Below are 23,159 nucleotides of genomic sequence, written 5' to 3'. Positions count from 1 at the left end.
GTGCTGCGAATACATAGAAAGATGGATCCCTTATCATTTAGCTACAATATAGCAGGTCAGCAACTGGAAGCAGTTAATTCCATAAATTATCTGGGAGTACGCATTAGGAGTGATTTGAAATGGAATAATCATATAAAGTTGATCGTCGGTAAAGCAGATGCCAGACTGAGATTCATTGGAAGAATGCTAAGGAAATGCAATCGGAAAACAAAGGAAGTGGGTTACAGTACGATTGTTCGCCCACTGCTTGAATACTGCTCAGCAGTGTGGGATCCGGAGCAGGTAGGGTTGATAGAGGAGATAGAGAAGATCCAGCGCGCTTCGTTACAGGATCATTTAGTAATCGCGTAAGCGTTACGGAGATGATAGACAAACTCCAGTGGAAGACTCTGCAAGAGAGACGCTCAGTAGATCGGTACGGGCTTTTGTTGAAGTTTTGAGAACATACCTTCACCGAGGAGTCAAGCAGTATATTGCTCCCTCCTACGTATATCTCGCGAAGAGACCATGAGGATAAAATCAGAGAGATTAGAGCCCACACAGAGGCATACCGACAATCCTTCTTTCCACGAACAATACGAGACTGGAATAGAAGGGAGAACCGATAGAGGTACTCAATGCACCCCCTGCCACACACCGCCAGGTGGCTTGCGGAGTGTGGATGTAGATGTAGATGGCCTCGTATAATGCGACAGCAGCGCAAGAATTGATAGATGTGGATTAGGCAAAGCGAATTCGTTACTGCAGACGTTTACATCTGTTATTGAAAAGGAAACCATTGATATTCTCCATGTCACCGTCTACGCAGACGAGGCCTGGTCGAATTCTCCGTTCGCGTTAACGCACAAAACACAGGTGTACGGTCAACGCAGAATGCTGCCATTGGATGATCAGTAAATTGGAGTGTGAATAGCATATCAAGACAGAACATTACTGGAACTTCATTTCTTCAAGAAATCGTGATCAGTGAACGTCATTGTTTAATGAGCCACTATTTCATGGCCCAGTTGTAGAAATGCGAAATGAACTACTCAAGATTTCAACAAAGCGACGCTACTACGAACACAGATTATAACACTGTACATCTCCTGCAGAGATTCTTGGGGAACATGTCGTATCAAAAGGCGTATGACTTCCACTGTCACAAGGCGTTAGCCCATCAGACATTTTACTTAGCTGGAGAGCAAAATATGAAATACACTACTGACCATTAAAATTGCTACACAACGAAGATGACGTGATACAGACGCGAAATTTAACCGACAGGAAGAAGATGCTGTGATATGCAAATGATTAGCTTTTCAGAGCATTCCACAAGGTTGGCGCCGGTGGCGACACCTACAACGTACTGACATGAGGAAAGTTTCCAACCGATTTCTCATACACAAACAGCAGTTGACCGGCGTTGCCTGGTGAAACGTTGTTGTGATGCCTCCTGTAAGAAGGAGAAATGCGTACCATCACGTTTCCGACTTTGATAAAGGTCGGATTGTAGCCTATCGCGATTGCGGTTTACCGTATCGCGACACTGCTGCTCGCGTTGGTCGAGATCCAACGACTGTTAGCAGAATATGGAATCGGTGGGTTCAGGAAGTCGTTTCTGAAAGTATTTGTATGGAGTGTAGCCATGTATGGAAGTGAAACATGGACGATAAATATTTTGGACAAGAAGGGAATAGAAGCTTTCGAAATGTGGTCATACAGAAGAATGCTGAAGATTAAATGGATAGATCACATAACTAATGAGGAGCTATGGAATAGAATTGGGGAAAAGGGTAATTTGTGGCACAACTTGACTAGAAGAAGGGATTGGTTGGTAGGACATGTTCTGAGGCATCAAGGGATCACCAATTTAGTATTGGAGGGCACCGTGGAGGGTAAAAATTGCAGAGAGAGACCAACAGATGAATACACTAAACAGATTCAGAAGGATGTAGGTTTCAGTAAGTACTGGGAGATGAAGAAGCTTGCACAGGATAGAGTAGCATGGAGAGCTGCATCAAACCAGTTTCTGGACTGAAGACCACAACAACAACAACAAAACAACTTGCGTGAATTGTTTTCTAGCGATCCAAGAAACCAGCTTTCCTAGGCACCGTATATTAGACGAGTCGGCAGAACACAACGTTTGTGACTTAAAAATTGAACGTCTGTGAGAAACATATCACAATCAGATCTTCAAAAAGTATTTTCGAATCAAATTGATCAATTTTAGACTTATAGCCACCCGTGGACGTCGTTTCCAACTGGTTGAACTGGCTCTGAGCACTATGGGACTTGACACCTATGGTCATCAGTCCCCTAGAACTTAGAACTACTTAAACCTAACTAACCTAAGGACATCACACAACACCCACTCATCACGAGGCAGAGAAAATCCCTGACCCGCCGGGAATCGAACCCGGGAACCCGGGCGTGGAAAGCGAGAACGCTACCGCACGACCGACGTCGTTTCCAACGTATGTTGTAACGGCACAGTAACTTTCGGAATACCCTGTACTGAAAATAAATGTCAATTTGTAAGTTTCACATGGTCTCCATAAACATCGGCGAAAGCATATCCCGCGGTGTTTGGCACCCACCTATTGCTCTCTTCGCCTCTGTGCTGACAGATGTTGTATCCTCACAATACAGAATAAGGGAATTCTCAAGAGTTCAAGAGTGAGTGGTTTGCTACAAGCATTGGGATGACGCTTTGTGGTCACCGCCAGATAAGGGCCGACAGGATGATAGTTTCCTTTGCTTCCTGAAACTGTCGTATGGGAAGATGTGTACAGTCGTTGACTGAATATTCGGAGAGACGACAAGATATTCTCGTGAAAATGTGTTTTGTCACGACCACTGGCTCACGCACCTCTTCAGTCTTTAAGGTACTTTAGTGCTCCTATTTGTCGAGTTCATTAACAGCGCCATTGTTTTTAACTTGTAGATTGCATGCTAAAATACATCCAACAAACTGGAGCCAAGGAAAGGAAACAGGTTCGCTCAGTCTTGTAATGACAGCTGAGAACATACTTGAAGTAGATATGTGCTGATTACGTGAATACGAGACGGAGTAGGAATGCATGTTCTGACTCACATAGTTTTCTCGCCATCTTCTCTTCTATCGGATCTATGTCATGAAAATTAATACTTCTCATTCGTCGTAAAAATCTGCTTGTCACGCGACTGTATTTATGACGTGAAATAATTTTGTGTTTTAAATGATTCTTAATCACAATTTACTAATCTCATAGATTGGGATTCAAGCAAAATGATAAATGCAGAGGATCGACAAAAATGTGGAAGCACCAAAAATACATCGCATTCCCACGAGTAATACGGTGTAGGAAAACAGATGGCATTCAAAACAGCTTCCAGTTATCTCGGAATGGATTAACAAAGATCTGGTACGGTTTCCAAGGGAATCTTGTACCACTCTTCGTGCAAAATAGTGGCAGGTTCAGGTAAACATCATGGAGGTGGCAGCGATCAAGCAGCCTTATCTCCACAATAGATCAGAAAGGTCAAATATATTGAGATCTCGTGACTGTCGTTGCCATGGGAGATGCAACAGTTCATCCTCATAGTCACAAAATTCAGTCTTGTATGATGTGAGCTGTGTGAATAGGGGACGTGTCGGCTTGGAACGCAGCGTCACTATTGTTGTTGTTGTTGTTGTCGTGGTCTTCAGTCCAGAGACTGGTTTGATGCAGCTCTTCATGCTACTCTATCCTGTGCAAGCTTCCATCTGCTTTCTGTACAAATTGTGGAACAAATATTGCACTATGGCGTGGACCTGATCAGCGAAAATGATCACACAATCCTTGACAGTAGCACCAAGTTCCAGAGAACACAAGGGGAGGGGGGGGGGGGGGCATGGACTACCACACGACTGTCCAAATCAACATCGAACTCCCACCATGTTTTACTCTTGGTACGTAAACTCGGCCAGTGTGAAATAAGACACGTGCGACCAAACGACTTTCTTCCACTGCCCCATAGTCCAGGTTTCATGGATGCGGCCTCACGTTTTCCTGTTAACGGTTATTTCCATCACTGGTGAGTGGTTATGGAATTCCAGCTCGCCGTGTAATTTCCAGCTTGTGGAGCTCCCTCCCTATTGTTTTGGTGCTGACAGGATTCTTGAGCAAGCCGCTCAGCTGGGCAGTGACATTTGCAGCTTTCGTCCACTCATTTTTCATTACAGTTTCGTCCGCGTTGTGACAAAGCGGATGATGCTTTCCCGCTTTCTCTGAAATAATTCTTCCTTGTAGTGCCCCTTGAAACACCAAACTCTTCGGCTCCCTTCTACATCTAAATCTAGACACACACCCTTCAAGCTAAAATACGGTGCGTAACGGAGGGTACCCTGGCCCTGGGCCATTACTAGTCCTTTCCTTTCCTCCTCCACTCACAAACAGAGAAAGGGAAAAACGACTGTCTATATACATCCGTACCAGCCCTGATTTCTCTTGTCTTCGTGGTTGTTACTCCCAACGCACACTATTTGATCAAAAGTATCGGGACACCCTCAAAAACATACGTTTCTCATATTAGGTACTTTCGCTGCCACCTGCTGCCAGGCACTCCATGTCAGTGACCGCAGTAGTCATTAGACATCGTGAGAGAGCAGAATGGGGCGCTCCGCTGAATTCACGGACTTCGAACATAGTTAGGTGATTGGGTGTCACTTGTGTGATACGTATGTACGCGATATTTGCACACTCCTAAACATCCCTAGGTCCACTGTTTCCGATGTGATAGTGAAGCGGGAACGTGAAGGGACACGTACAGCACAAAAACGTACAGGCCGACCTCGCCTGTTGACTGACAAAGACCGCCGACAGTTTGTCGTAATGTGTAATACGCAGACATCTATCCAGACTGTGGTGTCACCGCCAGACACCACACTTGCTAGGTGGTAGCCTTTAAATCGGCCGCGGTCCGTTAGTATACGTCGGACCCGCGTGTCGCCACAGTCAGTGATTGCAGACCGAGCGCCGCCACACGGCAGGTCTAGAGAGACGTACTAGCACTCGCCCCAGTTGTACAGCCGACTTTGCTAGGAGGGGTTCACTGACAAAATACGCTCTCATTTTCCGAGACGATAGTTAGCATAGCCTTCAGCTACGTCATTTGCTACGACCTAGCAAGGCACCATTACCAATTTATATTGAGATTGTAATTATGTATCATCAAGAGCGATGTCCTCCAATTATGGATTAAAGTTAAGTATTCCAAGAGCTCCCTACTTTATTTCTTACACTCAACTCCTTTAACTGTTCCAGACCTCAAGCCAGCCTACGTGAGCTTAAACGCGTGCATTTCGGCCTCCTCTAGCAACACGGTGTTGGCTCTTCTGCCAACACATCACAGACCATCAGACAGGAATTACAAACTGCATCAGGATCCACTGCAAGCACTATCACAGTTAGGCAGGAAATGAGAGAACTTGCATTTTGTGGGCTAACGACTGCTCATGAGCCACACATCACGCCGGTAAATACCAAACGACGCCTCGCTTGGTGTAAGGAGTGTAAACATTGGACGACTGAACAGTGGGAAAACGTTGTGTGGAGTGACGAATCACTGCATACAATGTGGCGATCCGATGGCAGACTGTGGGTATGGCGAATGCCCGGTGAACGTCATCTGCCAACGTGTGTCCAACAGTAAAATTCGGAGGCGGTGGTGTTATGGTGTGGTCGTGTTTTTCATGGAAGAGGCTTGCACCCCTTGTTGTTTTGCGTGGTACTATCACAGCACACTCCTATATTGATGTTTTAAGCATCTTTTTGCTTCCCACTTTTGAAGTGTAATTCCGGGCTGGCGATTCCATCTTTCAACGCGATCGAGCATTCGTTCGTAATGCACGGCCTGTGGTGGAGTGGTTGCACGACAATAATATCGCTGTAATGGACTGACCTACACAGAGTCCCGACCTCAATCCTACAGAACACTTTTGGGATGTTTTGGAACGCCGACATCGGTACCTCTACTCAGTGCAGTACTCTGTGAAGAATGGACTTCCATTCCCCAAGAAACCTTACAGCACCTGATTGAACGTATGTCTCCGAGAGTGGAAGCTGTCATCAAGGCTAAGGGGGGGCCTACACCATATTGAATTCCAGCATTACCGTTGGAGGGCGCCTCGAACTGGTAACTCATTTTCAGCCAGATGTCCGGATACTTCTGGATCACATGGTGTGTGTTGGCGGCAGTAGAATCGTCCTGCAGTCAGTTACAAATGCCGATTCTCTAAATTTTCTCAGTGCAGTTCCTCGAAGAGAACGTCTCCTTCCCTCCAAGGATTCCTATTTGAGTTCCCAAGGCATTTCTGTAATACTTGCGTGTTGTTCCAATCTACCGGTAACGAACCAAACTGCCCGCTCCTGAAATGCTTAGACGTCTTCCTTTGGTCCGGCTTGGTGCGGGCCCCAAACACTCGAGAAGTAGTATGCGATATCCTTCACAACTGAACCACAGTTGCCTAAATTTCTCCCAATAAACCAAAGTCCACTATTCATCTTCTCTACTACCGCCCTTACGTCCACGTTCCATTTCTTCTGGGCTTGCAGCGTTACGCCTAGGTATTTAACCGATGTGACTGTCAAGCAGAATACTGCTAATGCTGTATGCGAACATTACGGGTTTGTTTTTCCTACTCGTCTGCATTAACTTGCATTTTTCTACATTTAGAGCCAGCTGCCATCATCACACCAACTAGAAATTTTGTCTACGTCGCCTTGTATCTTCCTGCAGACACTCAGCTGCGACACCTCACCGCACTCCACAGCATCATTAGTAAGCGACCGGAGATTGCTGCTCTCCCTATCCGCCAGATAATTTATGTAAGTAGAAAATAACAGCGGTCCTGTCACACTTCCCTGGGGCACACCTGAGGATACCCTTGTCTCTCATAAACACTCGCCGTCAGGGACAACGCACTGGGTCTCCCAGCCACTCACATGTCTGGGAACCTATTCCATATGCTCGTACGTTCAACAGTGTACAGTGGTGCACCTTTGAATCTATCCCTTAAAATGATTTAAGACTCGTAAAAAATTGAAGGCAGACGGTAAAATACGCGTAGCTGATTAACTGTGAGATATTGACTGAAAAATATTGAAGCTTATTTTAGATGGATATATGTGTATCTCAAGCAACACGATATCAAATCCGGGGTAGTCAGTCAATTAAACAATACGACTCCGAGAAAGAAATCTGTTCTCAATAAAATTCACGTATGCTATGGGACTCAGTGACGAAATGAGTTTGTGTTAAATGGTGGCGCTGAACGTTGCGAACCTTTGTTAGTTTAGAAATGAATTGTTGTACTACAACTATTATCGTAATTATACAACAAATTACCACTGAATAAAACCCATCTGACTTCATCTGTTAAGTCTGTTTGAAATCACAACGTAGTACTTTCATAAAAGATCTCATTCGCACTAAACCTCTGAAGTCATACTGATAATACTCTCGTAAATGCACTCTGGCAGTCACTGTGTCAGACTCTGAATATGAACTACAGCGATAATGAACTTCTAATGACCCTCCCTTGGTCACTAGAAAACTGTTAAGTATTCCTGATAAGAGCGTAAAGGACAAACAAGCAGCTTCGAAACTTTCCGCTGCAAAACTGATTGAAACTACTGTTCACTACTCTTACCAGGTCCTCTTTCCTTCCTAGTAGCAAATGATTTAAATAAATCCGAACTTTGGTGTTACTTTTGAATATGAAAATTGAAATTGACTTTTTCATCAAAAATAAAATATTTTGTGTTGTGGATTTTATTTACTGTCTTCTTCGCTGAAAAAGAGTAAATTATGAATTATGCAGTAATGCGTGGCGTTCCCGGAATGTATACGAGCGCACCCAAGGTTAATGTTCTTCTTAGCAGCCAGCGTAAGAACCAGCTTTTCAAGATCTGGGACGTAATATAGCTCTGAAAAATTCTTGACGCTGTTATTGAAGAAGGCAAGGTCTCGTCGCAGTGGTAACACCGGTTCCCGGCAGATCGCCGGAGTTGAGCGCTGTCGGGCTGGGCTACCACTTGGGTGGGTGACTAACCGGTCTACCGAGCGCTGTCGGCAAGCGGGGTGCACTCAGCCCTTGTGAGGCAAACTGAGCAGCTACTTGACTGGGAAGTGTCGGCTCCGGTCTGAAACTGACATACAGCCAGGAGAGCGGTGTGCTGACCACATGACCCTCATGTTCGCATCCGGTGACGCTTGTGGTCTGAGGATGACACGGCGGCCCGTCGGTACCGCTGGGTCCGTCAAAGACTGTGGACGGAGTTCACTTTTTTCCGTATGTTATTGAAGAGCAAGACAGATGGATACGATTCTGAACGACTATGATAGTCTGTATCGATAGAGCAAGTTCCACAAATTTTCGCTTTTCACAAAAGAGAATCTGTTCATTCCAAAAGACCGTGTTATTAAACAGGGATCGCACAGTACTACCTAGCATTCAAAATCCTAAGTCTTCTGCTTGCTTGCACTATGTACTGTAATTACTAGGAGAGGAAAGATGAGCAATTATTATTTCATAAAAACGTTCTTCTCAGTGCTCAACTATTACAGTATATATTCAGCTTCTTACAAGAGCTTACATTGACAAAAATTAATATTTTCTGATATCTCGCAGCAATGGCAGCTGCTTTGAAAATAGGACCTGACGTAGACAAGTCTACTATCAGGAAAAAGAGATCATTGGTAAAATCACAGAATACACAAGTTTGTTAAAAATCACGGAACGCTAACAAGCCAACGATGTTATTGACAATGCTGCGCTCTCGCAGGCGAAAGCAATAATTCAGGTAATTTAAAGCCGAGAGTTGATTGAAGGGTAAGTAAGATTTATTATCTGTAAATGTCAGTCGAGCTGTAGTAGTATATAGCATTTCAGGTCAGGTAGCGTGAAGACAAACCTTATGGCTTATCTGTACGCAGTGAGCCGCCTTCTTATCTACATATTTGTTTTCTATCTTTTTATTTTTTTTATTTTACATACTAAAGATATGTCTGTGAAAATTAAATTTCACTCGCTGTACTTAGGATGTGGAGTAAAATAAAATGATGAATGCAAAAGAAAATTCGTGTACTATAAATCGACACTTTAAGTTTTAACTGAGCTTCATTAAATCATAGCACCAATACAACTTTCGCACACGAACTAGTTCGCAAAATGTCCCTTCACCATTTATCACTGGAGTGAAAGACAGAACCACATGACTTCATTAGAAAAACTCGACAGAAAATCTAAAACATAAGCACTGCTATAACAATCAGCATACTAAGTAATCACAAATATACGAGGGTTGGAACTTTAATAGTAGCAAGCTCGTCGTAGGTTGTGTTCCAAAAATGAACGGCATAGAGACAGAAGAGATGACACCTTCTACCGGACCTGACGATCATTTTGTAGGACAATGCTCAAGTACGTACAGTACAAGCTGTTACTGATTTGTTTGACTGATGGGGCTTCTAAGTGCTATACCACCTCTTGCACTCCCCTGACTTAAGCCCTCGTGAGTTCAACTCGATTTCTAAACCGAAGAATCACTTCAGGGCATTCGCTTCAGAACTGCTACAAATTCGTCGGGCAATAGACCATATCAGCGCACACTCCGCTGCAGAGTGAAAACCTCATTCTGGAAACATCCCCCAGGCTGTGGCTAAGCCATGTCTCCGAAATATCCTTTCTTTCAGGAGTGCTAGTTCTGCAAGGTTCGCAGGAGAGCTTCTGTAAAGTTTGGAAGGTAGGAGACGAGGTACTGGCAGAAGTAAAGCTGTGAGTACCGGGCGTGAGTCGTGCATCGGTAGCTCAGTTGGTAGAGCACTTGCCCGCGAAAGGCAAAGGTCCCGAGTTCGAGTCTCGGTCGGGCACACAGTTTTAATCTGCCAGGAAGTTTCATATCAGCGCACACTCCGCTGCAGAGTGAAAATCTCATTCTGGAATAGACCTTGCCGCTTGAACTGTCAACACAACTGGGTCTACTAGGAGTAGCCTACGACCTTCACATCGCTGGCAACGGGTTATACACAATGCAAGTGACCGCTTTGAAGGTCAGTAAAACTTTGAAACACGTATCTATTTTGTACGAGCTGTAAATAAATAGTTGCCACTATTAAAGTTCCAACCCTCTTAACAAATCACGTTACCTTTAAATGTTACTTTTTTCATTCATACAATGTTATAATCATTCTGCTGAACATCTCTCTTTGAACATCATATTACAAAAATTGCTGCAAATAATGCTGCATCCAGTCCAGGGCATTACGGAGTCATTCCATTTCAAACCGGGTACATTACTACACAACTGCTACTAGCACACTCTCACTTTACGCTGACAAAGTAAAGCTGATCTTTCTGACCAACGTCTCTACCGCAAAAGCGATATTACAAGGCTTAAGAACATTTACTAAATTTACAAATTAACTCATATTTGTGGTCCGTGACATACTCAGAATTATCATAGCAAATAGGACAGCCACTTTCCACTTCGTGAAATGCTTTCGAAAATGTGTATGCCTATTGTCATTAACCCGTGGTTCACAGGGTATCAAGCGAAGAAAGCGCAAGCTGAGTTCCGCACGAGCTCTACTTTCTAAAAACATGCTAATTCGTGGACAGAAGCTTATCCGCCTCAAGGAAATTTATTTATTCGAACTGTGAATGTGTTCGAGAATTCTATAGTCAACCTATGTTAAAAATACTGGTCTGCAATTTTGCAGGTCCGCCTTGTTACCATTCTTATATACTGGAATCACCTGCGCTATTTTCTAGTATCTAGTAACTTCGGACTTGGCGCTGGGAGAGATATTCATGACGAATGCAAGCTAAGTATGGGACCAATGCCGTAGAGTTCTTTATAAAACCGAACTGCGATTCCCTCAAGACCTGCCGACTTACTTGCTATCAACTCTTTCAGTTATTTGTCAACGCCAGGGATGCTTATATCAGTGTCGTCCATACGGGCTGTACGGTGGTCAAATGACTGTATGTTTGTACGATTTTCCCGCGCGAACGATTTCTTAAACGTGAAATTTAAAACCTCGGCTTTCCTTTTGCTGTCTTCTGTTGCCACATGAGACTGGTCAACGAGTGATTGGACCGAAGCCTTGCGCCCGCTTAGTGATTTTGCATAGGGCCAGAATTTTCTCAGGTTCTCGGCAAAATCATTTGCTAAGGTATCTACATCTACGTCTACATCTACGAGATTACTCTGCTATTGACAATAAAGTGCCTGGCAGAGGGTTCAGTGAACCACCTTCCAGCTGTCTCTCTACCGTTCCACTCTCGACCGGCGCGCGGGAAAAACGAGCACTCAAATTTTTCTGTGCGAGCCCTGATTTCTCTTATTTTATCGTGATGATCATTTCCTCTATGTAGGTGGGTGCCAACAGAATGTTTTCGCGATTAGAGGAGGAAATTGGTGACTGAAATTTCATGAAAAGATCCCGTCGCAATGAAAAAGGCCTTTGTTTTAATGATTGCCACTCCAATTCACGTATCATGTCTCTGGCACTATCTCCCCTATTTCGCAATAATACAAAACGAGCTGCCCTTGTTTGTACTTTTTCGATGTCATCTGTCACTCCCACCTGATGCGGATCCCACACCGCACAGCAATACTCCAGAATAGGGCGGACAAGCGTGGTGTAAGCAGTGTCTTTAGTAAACCTGTTGCACCTTCTAAGTGTTCTGCCAGTGAATCGCAGTCTTTGATTGGCTCTACCCACAATATTATCTATATGATCGTTTAGGGTATTTCTAATTGTAATCCCTAAATATTTAGTTGAATTTACACCCTTCAGATTTGTGTGACTTATCGCATAAGTGAAATTTAGCGGATTTCTTTTAGTACTCTTGTGAATAACTTCATACTTTTCTTTATTCAGGGGAAATTGCCACTTTTCGCACCATAATATATCTTATCTAAATCATTTCGCAATTCGTTTTGTTCATCTCATGACTTTAGAAGACGGTAAATGACAGCATCATTTGCAAACAATTTAAGGCGGCTACTGAGGTTGTTTCCTATGTCGGTAATATGTTGGGCAACGCCGGAAATTATTTCTGTTTTACTCGATGGCTTGCCGTCTATTACAACGAACTGTGACCTTTCTGACAGGGAATCACGAATCCAGTCGCACTACTGAGGCGATATTCCGTAGGCACGCAGTTTGGTTAGAAGACGCTTGTGAGGATCGGTGTCGAAAGCCTTCTGGAAATCTAAAAATATGGAATCAATTTGACATCCCCTGTCGATAGCACTCATTACTTCATGAGTATAAAGGGCTAGTTGTGCTTCGCAAGAACGATATTTTCTGAATCTGTGCTGACTACGTTCCAAAAAATAGTTTTCTTCGAGGTAGTTCAAAATATTCGAATACAGTATATGTTCCAAAACAGTACTGCATATCGACGTTAGTGACATGGGCCTGTAATTCAACGGATTACTCCTACTTTCCTTTTTGGCTATTGCTGTGAGTTGAGCAATTTTCCAGTATTTGGGTACGGATCTTTCTGTTAGCGAGCGGTTGTATATAAAAATATGTAGCTATTGTATCAGCTATTGTACCTGACCGGTACACTATCTGGACCGGAGACCTTGGCTTTATTAAGTGATTCAAGCTGCTTTGCGATGCCGAGGATATCTATTTGTATGTTTCTCATCTTGGCAGTTGTTCTTGATTAGAATTCAGGAATATTTACTTCGTCTTCTTTGGTGAAGGAGTTTCGTAAAATCGTATTTATTAACTCTGCTTCAGTGGCACTGTCATCAGTGACTTCGCCGTTGTTGTCGCGCGGTGAAGGTATTGATTGCGTCTTGCCACTGGTGTGCTTTATGTATGACCAGAATGTGTTTGGGTTTTCTGCCAGATTTCGAGACAGAGTTTCGTTGTGGAAATTACTGAAAGCATCTCGCATTTCGAACTTCTGCAAAACTTTTGCACAACTGCGATCGTTGTACGCTGCGTGCAACTACCTGTTCACAGACGCACGAATCGTTACCAACTTTAGCCTGTCGTCACTTGCGCGTTGTCTTTTGAACCGGGAGTGCAACAGTCCTTGATTGGGCTTTCCATCGAAAGAGATCTCATGATGGAGATAGCAGATTTCAGTCAGCGGGTGACTGGCAAGTTTTCATCAGCGGGGCATATTGCAATCACAAGTGAGGCAAGAATAAGTATGCCTATAACGTATAATTGATCTTTTATTTCCGTTCTTTTAAATAACGAATGATTTTTCGATTCTACTAGGAATGTACACTGTGACGACGAGTCATAGGGTACATCTGCATCTACATCTACATGATTACTCTGCAATTCACATTTAAGTGCTTGGCAGAGGGTTCATCGAACCACAATCATACTATCTCTCTACCACTCCACTCCCGAACAGCGCGCGGGAAAAACAAACACCTAAACCTTTCTGTTCGAGCTCTGATTTCTCTTATTTTATTTGGATGATCATTCCTACCTATGTACGTTGGGCTCAACAAAATATTTTCACATTCGGAAGAGAAAGTTGGTGTGTGATAGCTATACTTATATCATTGGCAAAAAGTACCAGATTTGCATCTTCTTGAACATAGGATGGCAAGTCATTAATATATATTAAGAACAGCAGAGAACCCAAGACCGAACCGTTCGGCACCCCATTCATGATTGTTCCCCAGTTTGAGAACTCACCAGTTTTTTTGCATATTATGTGAACTGCTTATTTCAACTTTCTGCACTCTTCCAGTTAGGTATGACTTGAACCATTTGAGCACTGCCCCATTCATATCACAGTAGTTGAGCTTATCTATAAGTATTCCATGATTTACACAATCAAAAGCCTTTGATAGATCACAAAAAATCCCAACGGGTGACTTCCGGTTACTCACAGCATTTAATAATTCATTAGTGAAAGTATATATGGCATTTTCCGTTGAAAAACCTTTCTGGAAACCAAACTGACATTTTGGTAAAACTTCGGTTTTACAAAGGTGTGAAGCTACTGTACAATACATTACTTTTTCAAGAATTTTGGATAAGGCAATCAGAAGAGAGATTGGGCGGTAGTTGTTGACATCAGACGTTTCCCCTTTTTTATGCAATGGTTTAACAATGGCATACTTCAGTCTATTTGGGAAAATACCCTGCTTCAGAGAGCTGTTACATATGTGGCTAAGAATCGCACTTATCTCTTGGGAACAAGCTTTTATTATCCTGCTGGAAATGCCATCAATTCCATGTGAGCTTTTATTCTTGAGAGAGTTTATTATCTTCCTACGTATGTATACCTTCCTACATGTGTATATCAGAGGGAGAGTTTTCCGTACCCATAGGATGGCGCAGACAAAATTTAGTCCGCTGCAATTTTCATTTTATTGTCATTTATTAACAGTGACAGTAAAAGAGAAGAGGAAGGGCAAGTAGTACTCCAGCAGCAACTGACTTGCGCTGCGATAAGCTCTTGAAAAGACGAATGCAGTGATACAGCATATGTCGGTGTGAGTGTTGAAACTTTTAAAAATATCCGAGAAACGCGCTAAAATTGAAAGGCAAGGCATCTGGGTTGTCTTTTTCTGTGTAAACACCAAAAACTGTGCATACCGACGGAAGGGAAGTGATGTATTGTCTGAAGAAGGCCTATGTCTGTCAGGCAGGCCTGTAGAATTCGTCAGCCAGGTAAGATTCGCCCACGGTTTCTGAAGTCGTGGCTAAAAGTGGCAAACGAACGACTGTTCAAGTTAGTGCGCAGAAAACTGGAGACTAACATCGGCCTTTCGGAAGACTGTCTTCCACACTATCAGGTTGACAACTCAAGCATCCGTACTTCTGACCAAGGTAATATACAGGAAAATGGAAAAATACTGAGGTTGTGCTAGGTGTCAATTCGTGTGGCTTTAGGAAAAGTAGAGGCATCAGAGAGGCAGTTTTGACGTTGTGCTCTTAACTAGAAGTAAGAGTCAGTATGAATGAAGACACTTTCATAGAATTTGTAGACAAAGAGTTCAGCGACGCAGAACAGTGCAAATTACTTGAAATTCTGAGAAAATAAGGCATACGTTTCAGGGTAAGATGGCAGTGAACAACATCCACAAGAGCCAAGAGGGAACAATAAGAAACTACGAACAAGGTAGCAGCGCAATATTTGTCCCCCACTGTTCCTTTGTGTCGAAGAAGCAATGACAGAAATACAAGGGGCGTTCAATAAGTAATGCGACATTATTTTGGTCTCCGCCAGTTTCGGTTAAAAAAATTCGGATTTTGTTGTGGAAAATCGTAGAATATTCCCGTTTCAACCCCCATAGTTTCATGAAGTTCCAATATACGGCGGCGCTATTTGTTAGCATCCTCTCGACCGAATAGTAGCGGCTCCGGTCAAAGAAAACCATCATAACGACCGGGAAAGCAGTGTGCTGACCACACGCATCTACATCTACATCTACATGACTACTCTGCAATTCATATTTAAGCGCTTGGCCATTCCACTCCCCAACAGCGCGCGGGAAAAACGAACACCTAAACCTTTCTGTTCGAGCTCTGATTTCTCTTATTTTGTTTTGATGATCAATCCTACCTATGTAGGTTAGGCTCAACAAAATATTTTCGCATTCGGAAGAGAACACACTGGACTCGCATTCGGGAGGACGACGGTACAATCCCGTCTCCGGCCATCCTGATTTAGGTTTTCCGTGATTTCCCTAAATCGTTTCAGGCAAATGCCGGGATGGTTCCTTAGAAAGGGCACGGCCGATTTCCTTCCACATCGTTCCCTAACACGAGCTTGTGCTCCGTCTCTAATGACCTCGTTGTTCTTCTCCGGAAGAAAGTGACTGAAATTTCGTAAATAGATCTCGGCGCGACGAAAAAGTCTTTGTTTTAATGACTTCCATCCCAACTCGCGTATCATATCTCCCACACTCTCTCCCCTATTACGTGATAATACGAAACGAGCTGCCCTTTTTTTTTTTTGCACACTTTCGATGTCCTTCGTCAATCCCACCTGATAAAGATCCCACACCGCGCAGCAATATTCTAACAGAGGACGAACGAGTGTAGTGTAAGCTGTCTCTTTAGTGGACTTGTTGCGTCTTCTAAGTGTACTGCCAATGAAACGCAACCTTTGGCTCGCCTTCCCCACAATATTATCTATGTGGTCTTTCCAACTGAAGTTGTTCGTAATTTTAACAGCCAGGTACTTAGTTGAATTGACAGCCTTGAGAATTGTACTATTTATCGAGTAATCGAATTCCAACGGATTTCTTTTGGAACTCATGTGGATCACCTCACACTTTTCGTTATTTAGCGTCAACTGCCACCTGCCACACCATACAGCAATCTTTTCTAAATCGCTTTGCAACTGATACTGGTCTTCTTAATAGACGGGAAATTACACCATCATCTTCGAACAACCTAAGAGAACTGCTCAGATTGTCACCCAGGTCATTTATATAGATCAAGAACAGCAGAGGTCCCAGTACGCTTCCCTGGGGAACACCTAATATCACTTCAGTTTTACTCGATGATTTGCCGTCTATTACTACGAACTGCGACCTTCCTGACAGGAAATCACGAATCCAGTCGCAGAACTCAGACGGCACCCCATAGGCCCGCAGCTTGATTAGAAGTCGCTTGTGAGGAACGGTGTCAAAAGCTTTCCGGAAATCTAGAAATACGGAATTAACTTGAGATCATGTGTCGATAGCGGCCATTACTTCTTGCGAATAAAGAGCTACCTGCGTTGCACAAGAACGATGTTTTCTGAAACCATGCTGATTACGTATCGATAGATCGTTCCCTTCGGGGTGATTCATAATGTTTGAATACAGTATATGCTCCAAAACCCAACTGCAGATCGACGTCAATGATATAGGTCTGTAGTTCGATGGAGTACTCCTACTATCTTTCTTAAGCACTGGTGCGACCTGCGCAATTTTCCAATCTGTAGGTAGAGATCTATCGTTGAGCGAGCGGTTGTATATGTTGCTAATTAGGGAGCTATTGTATCAGCGTAATCTGAAAGGAACCTAATCGGTATACAATCTGGACCTGAAGACTTGCCCGTATCAAGCGATTTGAGTTGTTTCGCAACCTCTAAGGTATCTACTTCTAAGAAACTCATGCTAGCAGCTGTTCATGTCTCAAATTCTGGAATATTCCATTCATCTTCCCTGGTGAAGGAATTTCGGAAAACTGCGTTCAATAACTCCGCTTTAGCGGCACAGTCGTCGGTAACAGTACCATCGGCACTGTACAGCGAAGGTATTGACTGCGTCTTGCCGCTTGTGTACTTTACATACGACCAGAATTTTCGGATTTTGTACCAAATTGCGAGTCAGTGTTTCCTTGTGGAACCTATTAAAGGCATCTCGCATTGAAGTCCGTGCCAAATTTCGCGCGTCTGTAAATTTTAGTAAATATTCGGGATTTCGGCTACCTCCTAATATCGCGCCGGTCCTGCTTTTGCTCGGCGCAGTGCAGCAGACCGACGTGGCATGGACTCTTCCAGTCAGTGGAAGTGCCCTGCCCGAAACACTGAGCCACGCTGCCCCTACAGCCGCCCATAATTTCTGAAGTTTTGCCGGTCCGGTGCAGGATTTCACCCACGAACTGACCTCTCTATTATGTTCCACAAATTTTCGATGCGATTCATGTCGTGCGATGTGGGTGGCCACATCATTCGTTAAAATTGTCCAGGATGTTCTTCAAGCCTCTCGTGAACAATATTGTGGCCCAATGACATGAAGTAACTTTAGGGAACATAAGCGCCATGAGTGGCTGCAGATTATCTCCAAGTAGCCGGACATAAGCGTTTCCAGTTGCTGATCAGTTCAGTTGGACAAGAAGATTCAGCCCATTCAACGTAGACACAGCTTACACTATTACGGGTGCACCACCTCCTTGTTAAGTGCCTTGTTGATAACTTGCCCATGGCTTCGGGGAGTCTGCGCCACACTCAAACCCTACCATCATTTCTTATCAACTGAAATCGGGACTCGTCTGACCAGGCCACGATATTCCAGCAGTCTAGGGTCCAACCGATACGGTCACAAGTCCAGGAGCGGCGCTGTAGGCGATGTGCTCTTATCAAAGGCACTCGCGTCGGTCGTCTGCTGCCACAGCCCATTAACGCCACATTTCGCCACACTGCCCCAACGAATACATTCGTCGTACGTCCCACGCAATGTTGCTTTACTGTTAGCACTTACAATTCTACGCAAAGATTGCTGCTGTCGGTCGTTAAATGAAAGCCGTCGGCCATTGCGTTGTCCGTCGTGGGACGTAGATCTACATCTACATCTACATCCATACTCCGCAAGCCACCTGACGGTATGTGGTGGAGGGTACCCTGAGTACCTCTATCGGTTCTCCCTTCCATTCCAGTCTCGTATTGTTCGTGCAAAGAAGGATTGTCGGTATCCCTCTGTGTGGGCTGGAATCTCTCTGATTTTATCCTCATGGTCTCTTCGCGAGATATTCGTAGGAGGGAGCAATATATTGCTTGACTCCTCGGTGAAGGCATATTCTCGAAACTTCATCAAAAGCCCGTACCGAGCTACTGAGCGCCTCTCCTGCAAAGTCTTCCACTGGAGTTTATCATCTCCGTAACGCTTTCGCGATTACCAAATGATCGTGTAACGAAGCGCGCTGCTCTCCGTTGGATCTTCTCTATCTCTTCTATGAACCCTATCTGGTACGGATCCCACACCGGTGAGAAGTATTCAAGCAGTGGGCGAACAAGTGTACTGTAACCTACTTCCTTTGTTTTCGGATTGCATTTCCTTAGGATTCTTCCAATGAATCTCAGTCTGGTATCCGCTTTACCGACGATCAACGATATATGATAATTCCATTCTAAATCGCTCCTAATACCTACTCCCAGATAATTCAAGGAATTAACTGCTTCCACTTGCTGACCTGCTATATTGTAGCTAAATGATATGGGATCTTTCTTTCTATGTATTCGCAGCACATTACACTCGTCTACATTGAGATCCAATCGCCATTCCCTGCACCATGCGTCAATTCCTTGCAGATCCTCCTACATTTCAGTACAATTTTCCATTGTTACAACCTCTCGATATACTACAGCAATGCATGGCCTTTGGTATTCTCGGCACACTGTTGACAATCTACGGATACCGAATTCCCTAACGATTTCCGAAATTGGAACGCCCCGTGCGTTTAGCTCCAACTTTTACTCCGCGTTGAAAGTCAGTTAGTTCCCGTCGTGCGGCTATAATCACGTCGGACAGATTTCCACGTGAATCACCCGAGAACAAATGTCAGTCCCGCCCATGCACGGCCATTTTGTACACTGCGTTCGCGATACCACATCCATCTATTTGTGTTCATATCGCTATCCCGTGACCTCAGTGTAGCTCATTACGTAATGATACTAGTTTTTCTATATAGTTGATAAATCGTAGAATGCTCTTTGCCACACATACTTTTCTGTCATATCTCTCACATTTCGCAAGATCGTAAATCGGATTTAAGAAATTGAATTTTGTGACCTTCATAAACCGTGAATTCTAGGATGTTTACATGACAACGAATATCGGGAAGCCTAACGGCGAGAAAAGATATTTCTCCCTGGTAGTCCGCAGCTCGTGGTCTTGCGGTAGTGCTCTCGCTTCCGGCGCACAGGTTCCCCAGTTCGATTTCCGTCGGGGTCAGGGATTTTCTGTACCTCGTGATGATTGGGTGTTGTGTGCATTTCATCATCATTGACACGCAAGTCGCCGAAGTGGCGTCAATTAAAAAGGACTTGCAATACGGCGTCCGAACTTCCCCCGCATGGAGCCTCCCGCCCAACAATGCCATACGATCATTTAATTTTTTTCTCCCTGGTAAATATCTCATACAAAGAGGCAACACCGGAACTACGGTGCAACACCCATCTTCAGATACCATTGGCCGCCACTGCCTTCAAAGTCACAGTAATGTGAGACGGTTTCACTCGTATTAAAATACTGGCTCTAGACACACAGTTTTCAGCTCCTTCTACACAGTCCACTGTCAATACTAGATATCAGAGAGCATACCTTTCAAAAACTTTGTAACATTACGCTCAGAGGAAACGCTGTGATGACTTCTTTTCTTTGGTAATCTCGGGACGTAACATTATCTGTGGTAATCCGAAGAGGCCATCTGAAGACCACGTTCCAATTTCAATTCTTCGTTCTTTGTTCGTTTTTTCCTTCCATCATGCTCTCAACTGTTCACTATGTTCCCTTTTTCCCGAAATGCTGTTGTTTATATCTTCTGTTTTTATATTATTTCTTTCAAAAATCCTTTTCTACTTCGTTGGCCCAGCTTGTTGCGGTCTTCTTACCCCACAAATATTTTAAAATCTTCTTAGTTAATCTACTGTCTCGCATTCGGAATTAATGTCCAACAAACGTGAGTCTTATTTTTTTTATTTGAAATATTTCCTAAATTTTGGAATATTTCAGCATTACTTCGTAATTTCCAACATTCTGCTGTGTAATATTTTCCTTAGAATTTGCCTTCCTAGTATTTCTAATTTATCTAAATTATAGTTTAATGACAGGCATTCACTTGCATATAGGTGTTTTGGCTCCACTACTGTGTTTTAATGCCTTATTTTTGCAGTTTTGGACAACCACTTGGTATCGTAAAGGTCTTTTGGTGATACCATATGATCTGCCCATTGTATGCAACCTTTCCTCTATTGCAGATTTTTCCAAAGCATTTTCCTGGGTTATCTCCCCTAGATATTCGATTTTTTTTACCCTCTCTATTTGGCTAATATCTGTCTTCAGGAAGTTTGGAGCACCCTTAACGTTTATTTCAAATTTTGTTTTTCTGCAGAAATTCTTAAGCCATTTCTGCTGTATATTTCTTCCAGGAGATTTATTTCTGTTATAGCAGATGCCACATTTTCGGAAAGTATAGCAAAATCATCTGCAAACGCAAGACAGTTGATCTCGATCTTTTCGCTTCCTCTTCCGACCCTTGTAGGCGGGCTCTTGCGTTCTCCTACAAATTTTACTTTACAGACCGTATCTGTAAGTGTTTCATGGATTAGGTTTGCCAGGGGACTGTTGACTTCAGATGTTGAAGTCCTATAGTGCTTAGAGCCTTTTGAACCATTTGCACCCTTTTGATTATGTTTGCCAATTAAGACTTGACGCCAAAGTCTCGAATTATTTTACCTGTAGTTTCTCTGTCAAGAGACTCTACAAACATAAGTACAATGTCTTTGAATTAAGTAATCTGTGGCGAATTACTGACTTGAGATTAAATATTTGTTTTGAGCATGATTTCCCTTTCCTAAAACCACACTGATATTCACTTAAATGACCTTTTCTATTATGCTTAATAAAATCTTGGAAAATACTTTATACGCTCCTGGCACTAAAGAGATTGCTCTGTAGTTGTTTGCATCCTGTTTATTACCTTTTTTTGTGAAGTGGATGTATCAAGACAGCTTTCGATTCCTCTGGGATTTTTTCTATTTTCCAGATTTCTTCAAAGAGTAAATTTAGCTGCTTTGCAATCTTTGTCGAGGACCACTTCAAAAGTTAAGCTGTAATAGAATCTTCTCCACTAGCTTTGTTGTTTTTGAGGTTCTTCCAAACTTCTTTTTAATATCTGAGAATTGCAATTTGTGACTTGGTTCAGGAAAGTTCAGAAGCTGATGAAAGTATTTTGCTAGTATTTCCAAATTTTCAGTATTGTTTAACGCAATTTTCCCGTTTCCATTTTTGAAACAGATATTTGGAGTTTGGTTTGTTCTTAAAAGTTTGTTAAAAGTCACGAGTATTATTTTTACAAGGTTTTGTCTATTTCCAGAAGCTTATCCTTTTCTTAGGCTCGTTTGCTATTTCTGATTGACCTGCTGTTTCCTATCTTTGTTGTTTAGATTGATCATAATCTTCAATTTTCTTTGAGCATCTCAATTTTTCTTATTTTTTAGTCCTCTCTACTATGGTTTCTTCGCATATTTCATTCCACGATATTTTCCTTTTATTTTTTATTGACTAAAATGCTTTCTGTGCAGCATTAGTAATTACTTTGTATATTTCTTGCCAGTTGCCACGTTCAGCCACTTTAATTTCATCTCGATAGTTCTTAATTGATTCTTTTGTTAGAGTAAGCCTGTCTGTATTATATTTTGTAAGCTATGTGACTTTCTTTGCTCTTTATTAGGTAGGACTTTGACTTTAATTTTAAGACGTAATGTTCAGACTCAAATTCACCATTCCTTACTACTTTCACATTCATAATTTTCATTATACTTTTTGGCGAAATAGCCACATGATGTAAGACATTAGTTTCAGGTGAGAGCTTCGACACCAAACCGGTTAGCCACATACCATTTGCGTTGTTTCTTCAATAAGTTGGGTATTGTCCTACTACATTTCTAAATTTCTTTTCTTTTTCTTTATCCATTGAAGTTGCGTAATAGTAATATGGTGTTCATCTTTGGAATTTTAGATGTGAGTTTCTGAAAGATTCCAGAATTCCTCTGTTTCTTGTGGGTTTTTCCTGCTGTCTTTATTTATTGGTGCATGGCAATTAAACAGTGTGTATATCTTTGTTTTTGCCTTTAACTGATAGGAAAGATATTGTCTCTGAGATGGATTTAAATTCTGTAACATTACCTATTATACTTCATTAACGTAGAAAGCTGCACCCAATAATAGCACCTGATTCATAATTTTAATTGCTCTTTGAAGATTCTGTAGTTACACTGAAGCACCAAAGAAACTGGTATAGACATGTGTTTTCAAATACAGAGATACGTAAACAGGCAGAACACGGCGTTGCGGTCGGCAGCGCCTATAAAGGCAACAAGTTGTTACTGCAGCTACACGGCAAGTTATCAAGACTGAAGTATGTTTGAACGTGGTGTTATAGTCGGCGCACGGGCGATGGGACACAGCATCTCCGAGGCAGCGATGAAGTGAGGATTTTCCCGTAGGACCATTTCACGAGTTTACCGTGAATATCAGGAATCCTCTAAAACATCAAATCTCCGACGTCGCTGAGGCCGGAAAAAATTCGTGCAAGAATGGGAACAACGTGACAAAAGTGCAGCCCTTCCGCAAATTGCTGCAGATTTCAGTGCTGCACCATAAAAAAGTGAGTTTGCGAACCATTCAACGAAACCTTATCGATTGGGTTTTCGGAGC

General features: G+C 42.9%; 1 protein-coding gene across 1 annotated transcript in view; it reads left to right on the top strand.

The window, feature by feature from the left end:
• Window positions 1-2,792: 2,792 nt before the first annotated feature.
• Window positions 2,793-23,159, top strand: part of LOC126425248 (uncharacterized) — a 230,549-nt gene continuing 210,182 nt past the window's right edge. Inside the window, exon 1 of the mRNA XM_050088219.1 lies at window positions 2,793-2,870. Within this exon, the coding sequence (XP_049944176.1) occupies window positions 2,823-2,870 (48 nt within the window). The 5' untranslated portion in view covers window positions 2,793-2,822. The remainder of the gene's footprint in view (window positions 2,871-23,159) is intronic.

Source organism: Schistocerca serialis, chromosome 10, assembly GCF_023864345.2.
Source record: "Schistocerca serialis cubense isolate TAMUIC-IGC-003099 chromosome 10, iqSchSeri2.2, whole genome shotgun sequence".
In the NCBI taxonomy this organism is placed as follows: domain Eukaryota; kingdom Metazoa; phylum Arthropoda; class Insecta; order Orthoptera; family Acrididae; genus Schistocerca; species Schistocerca serialis.
This window is presented reverse-complemented; position numbering and strand designations above follow the sequence as displayed.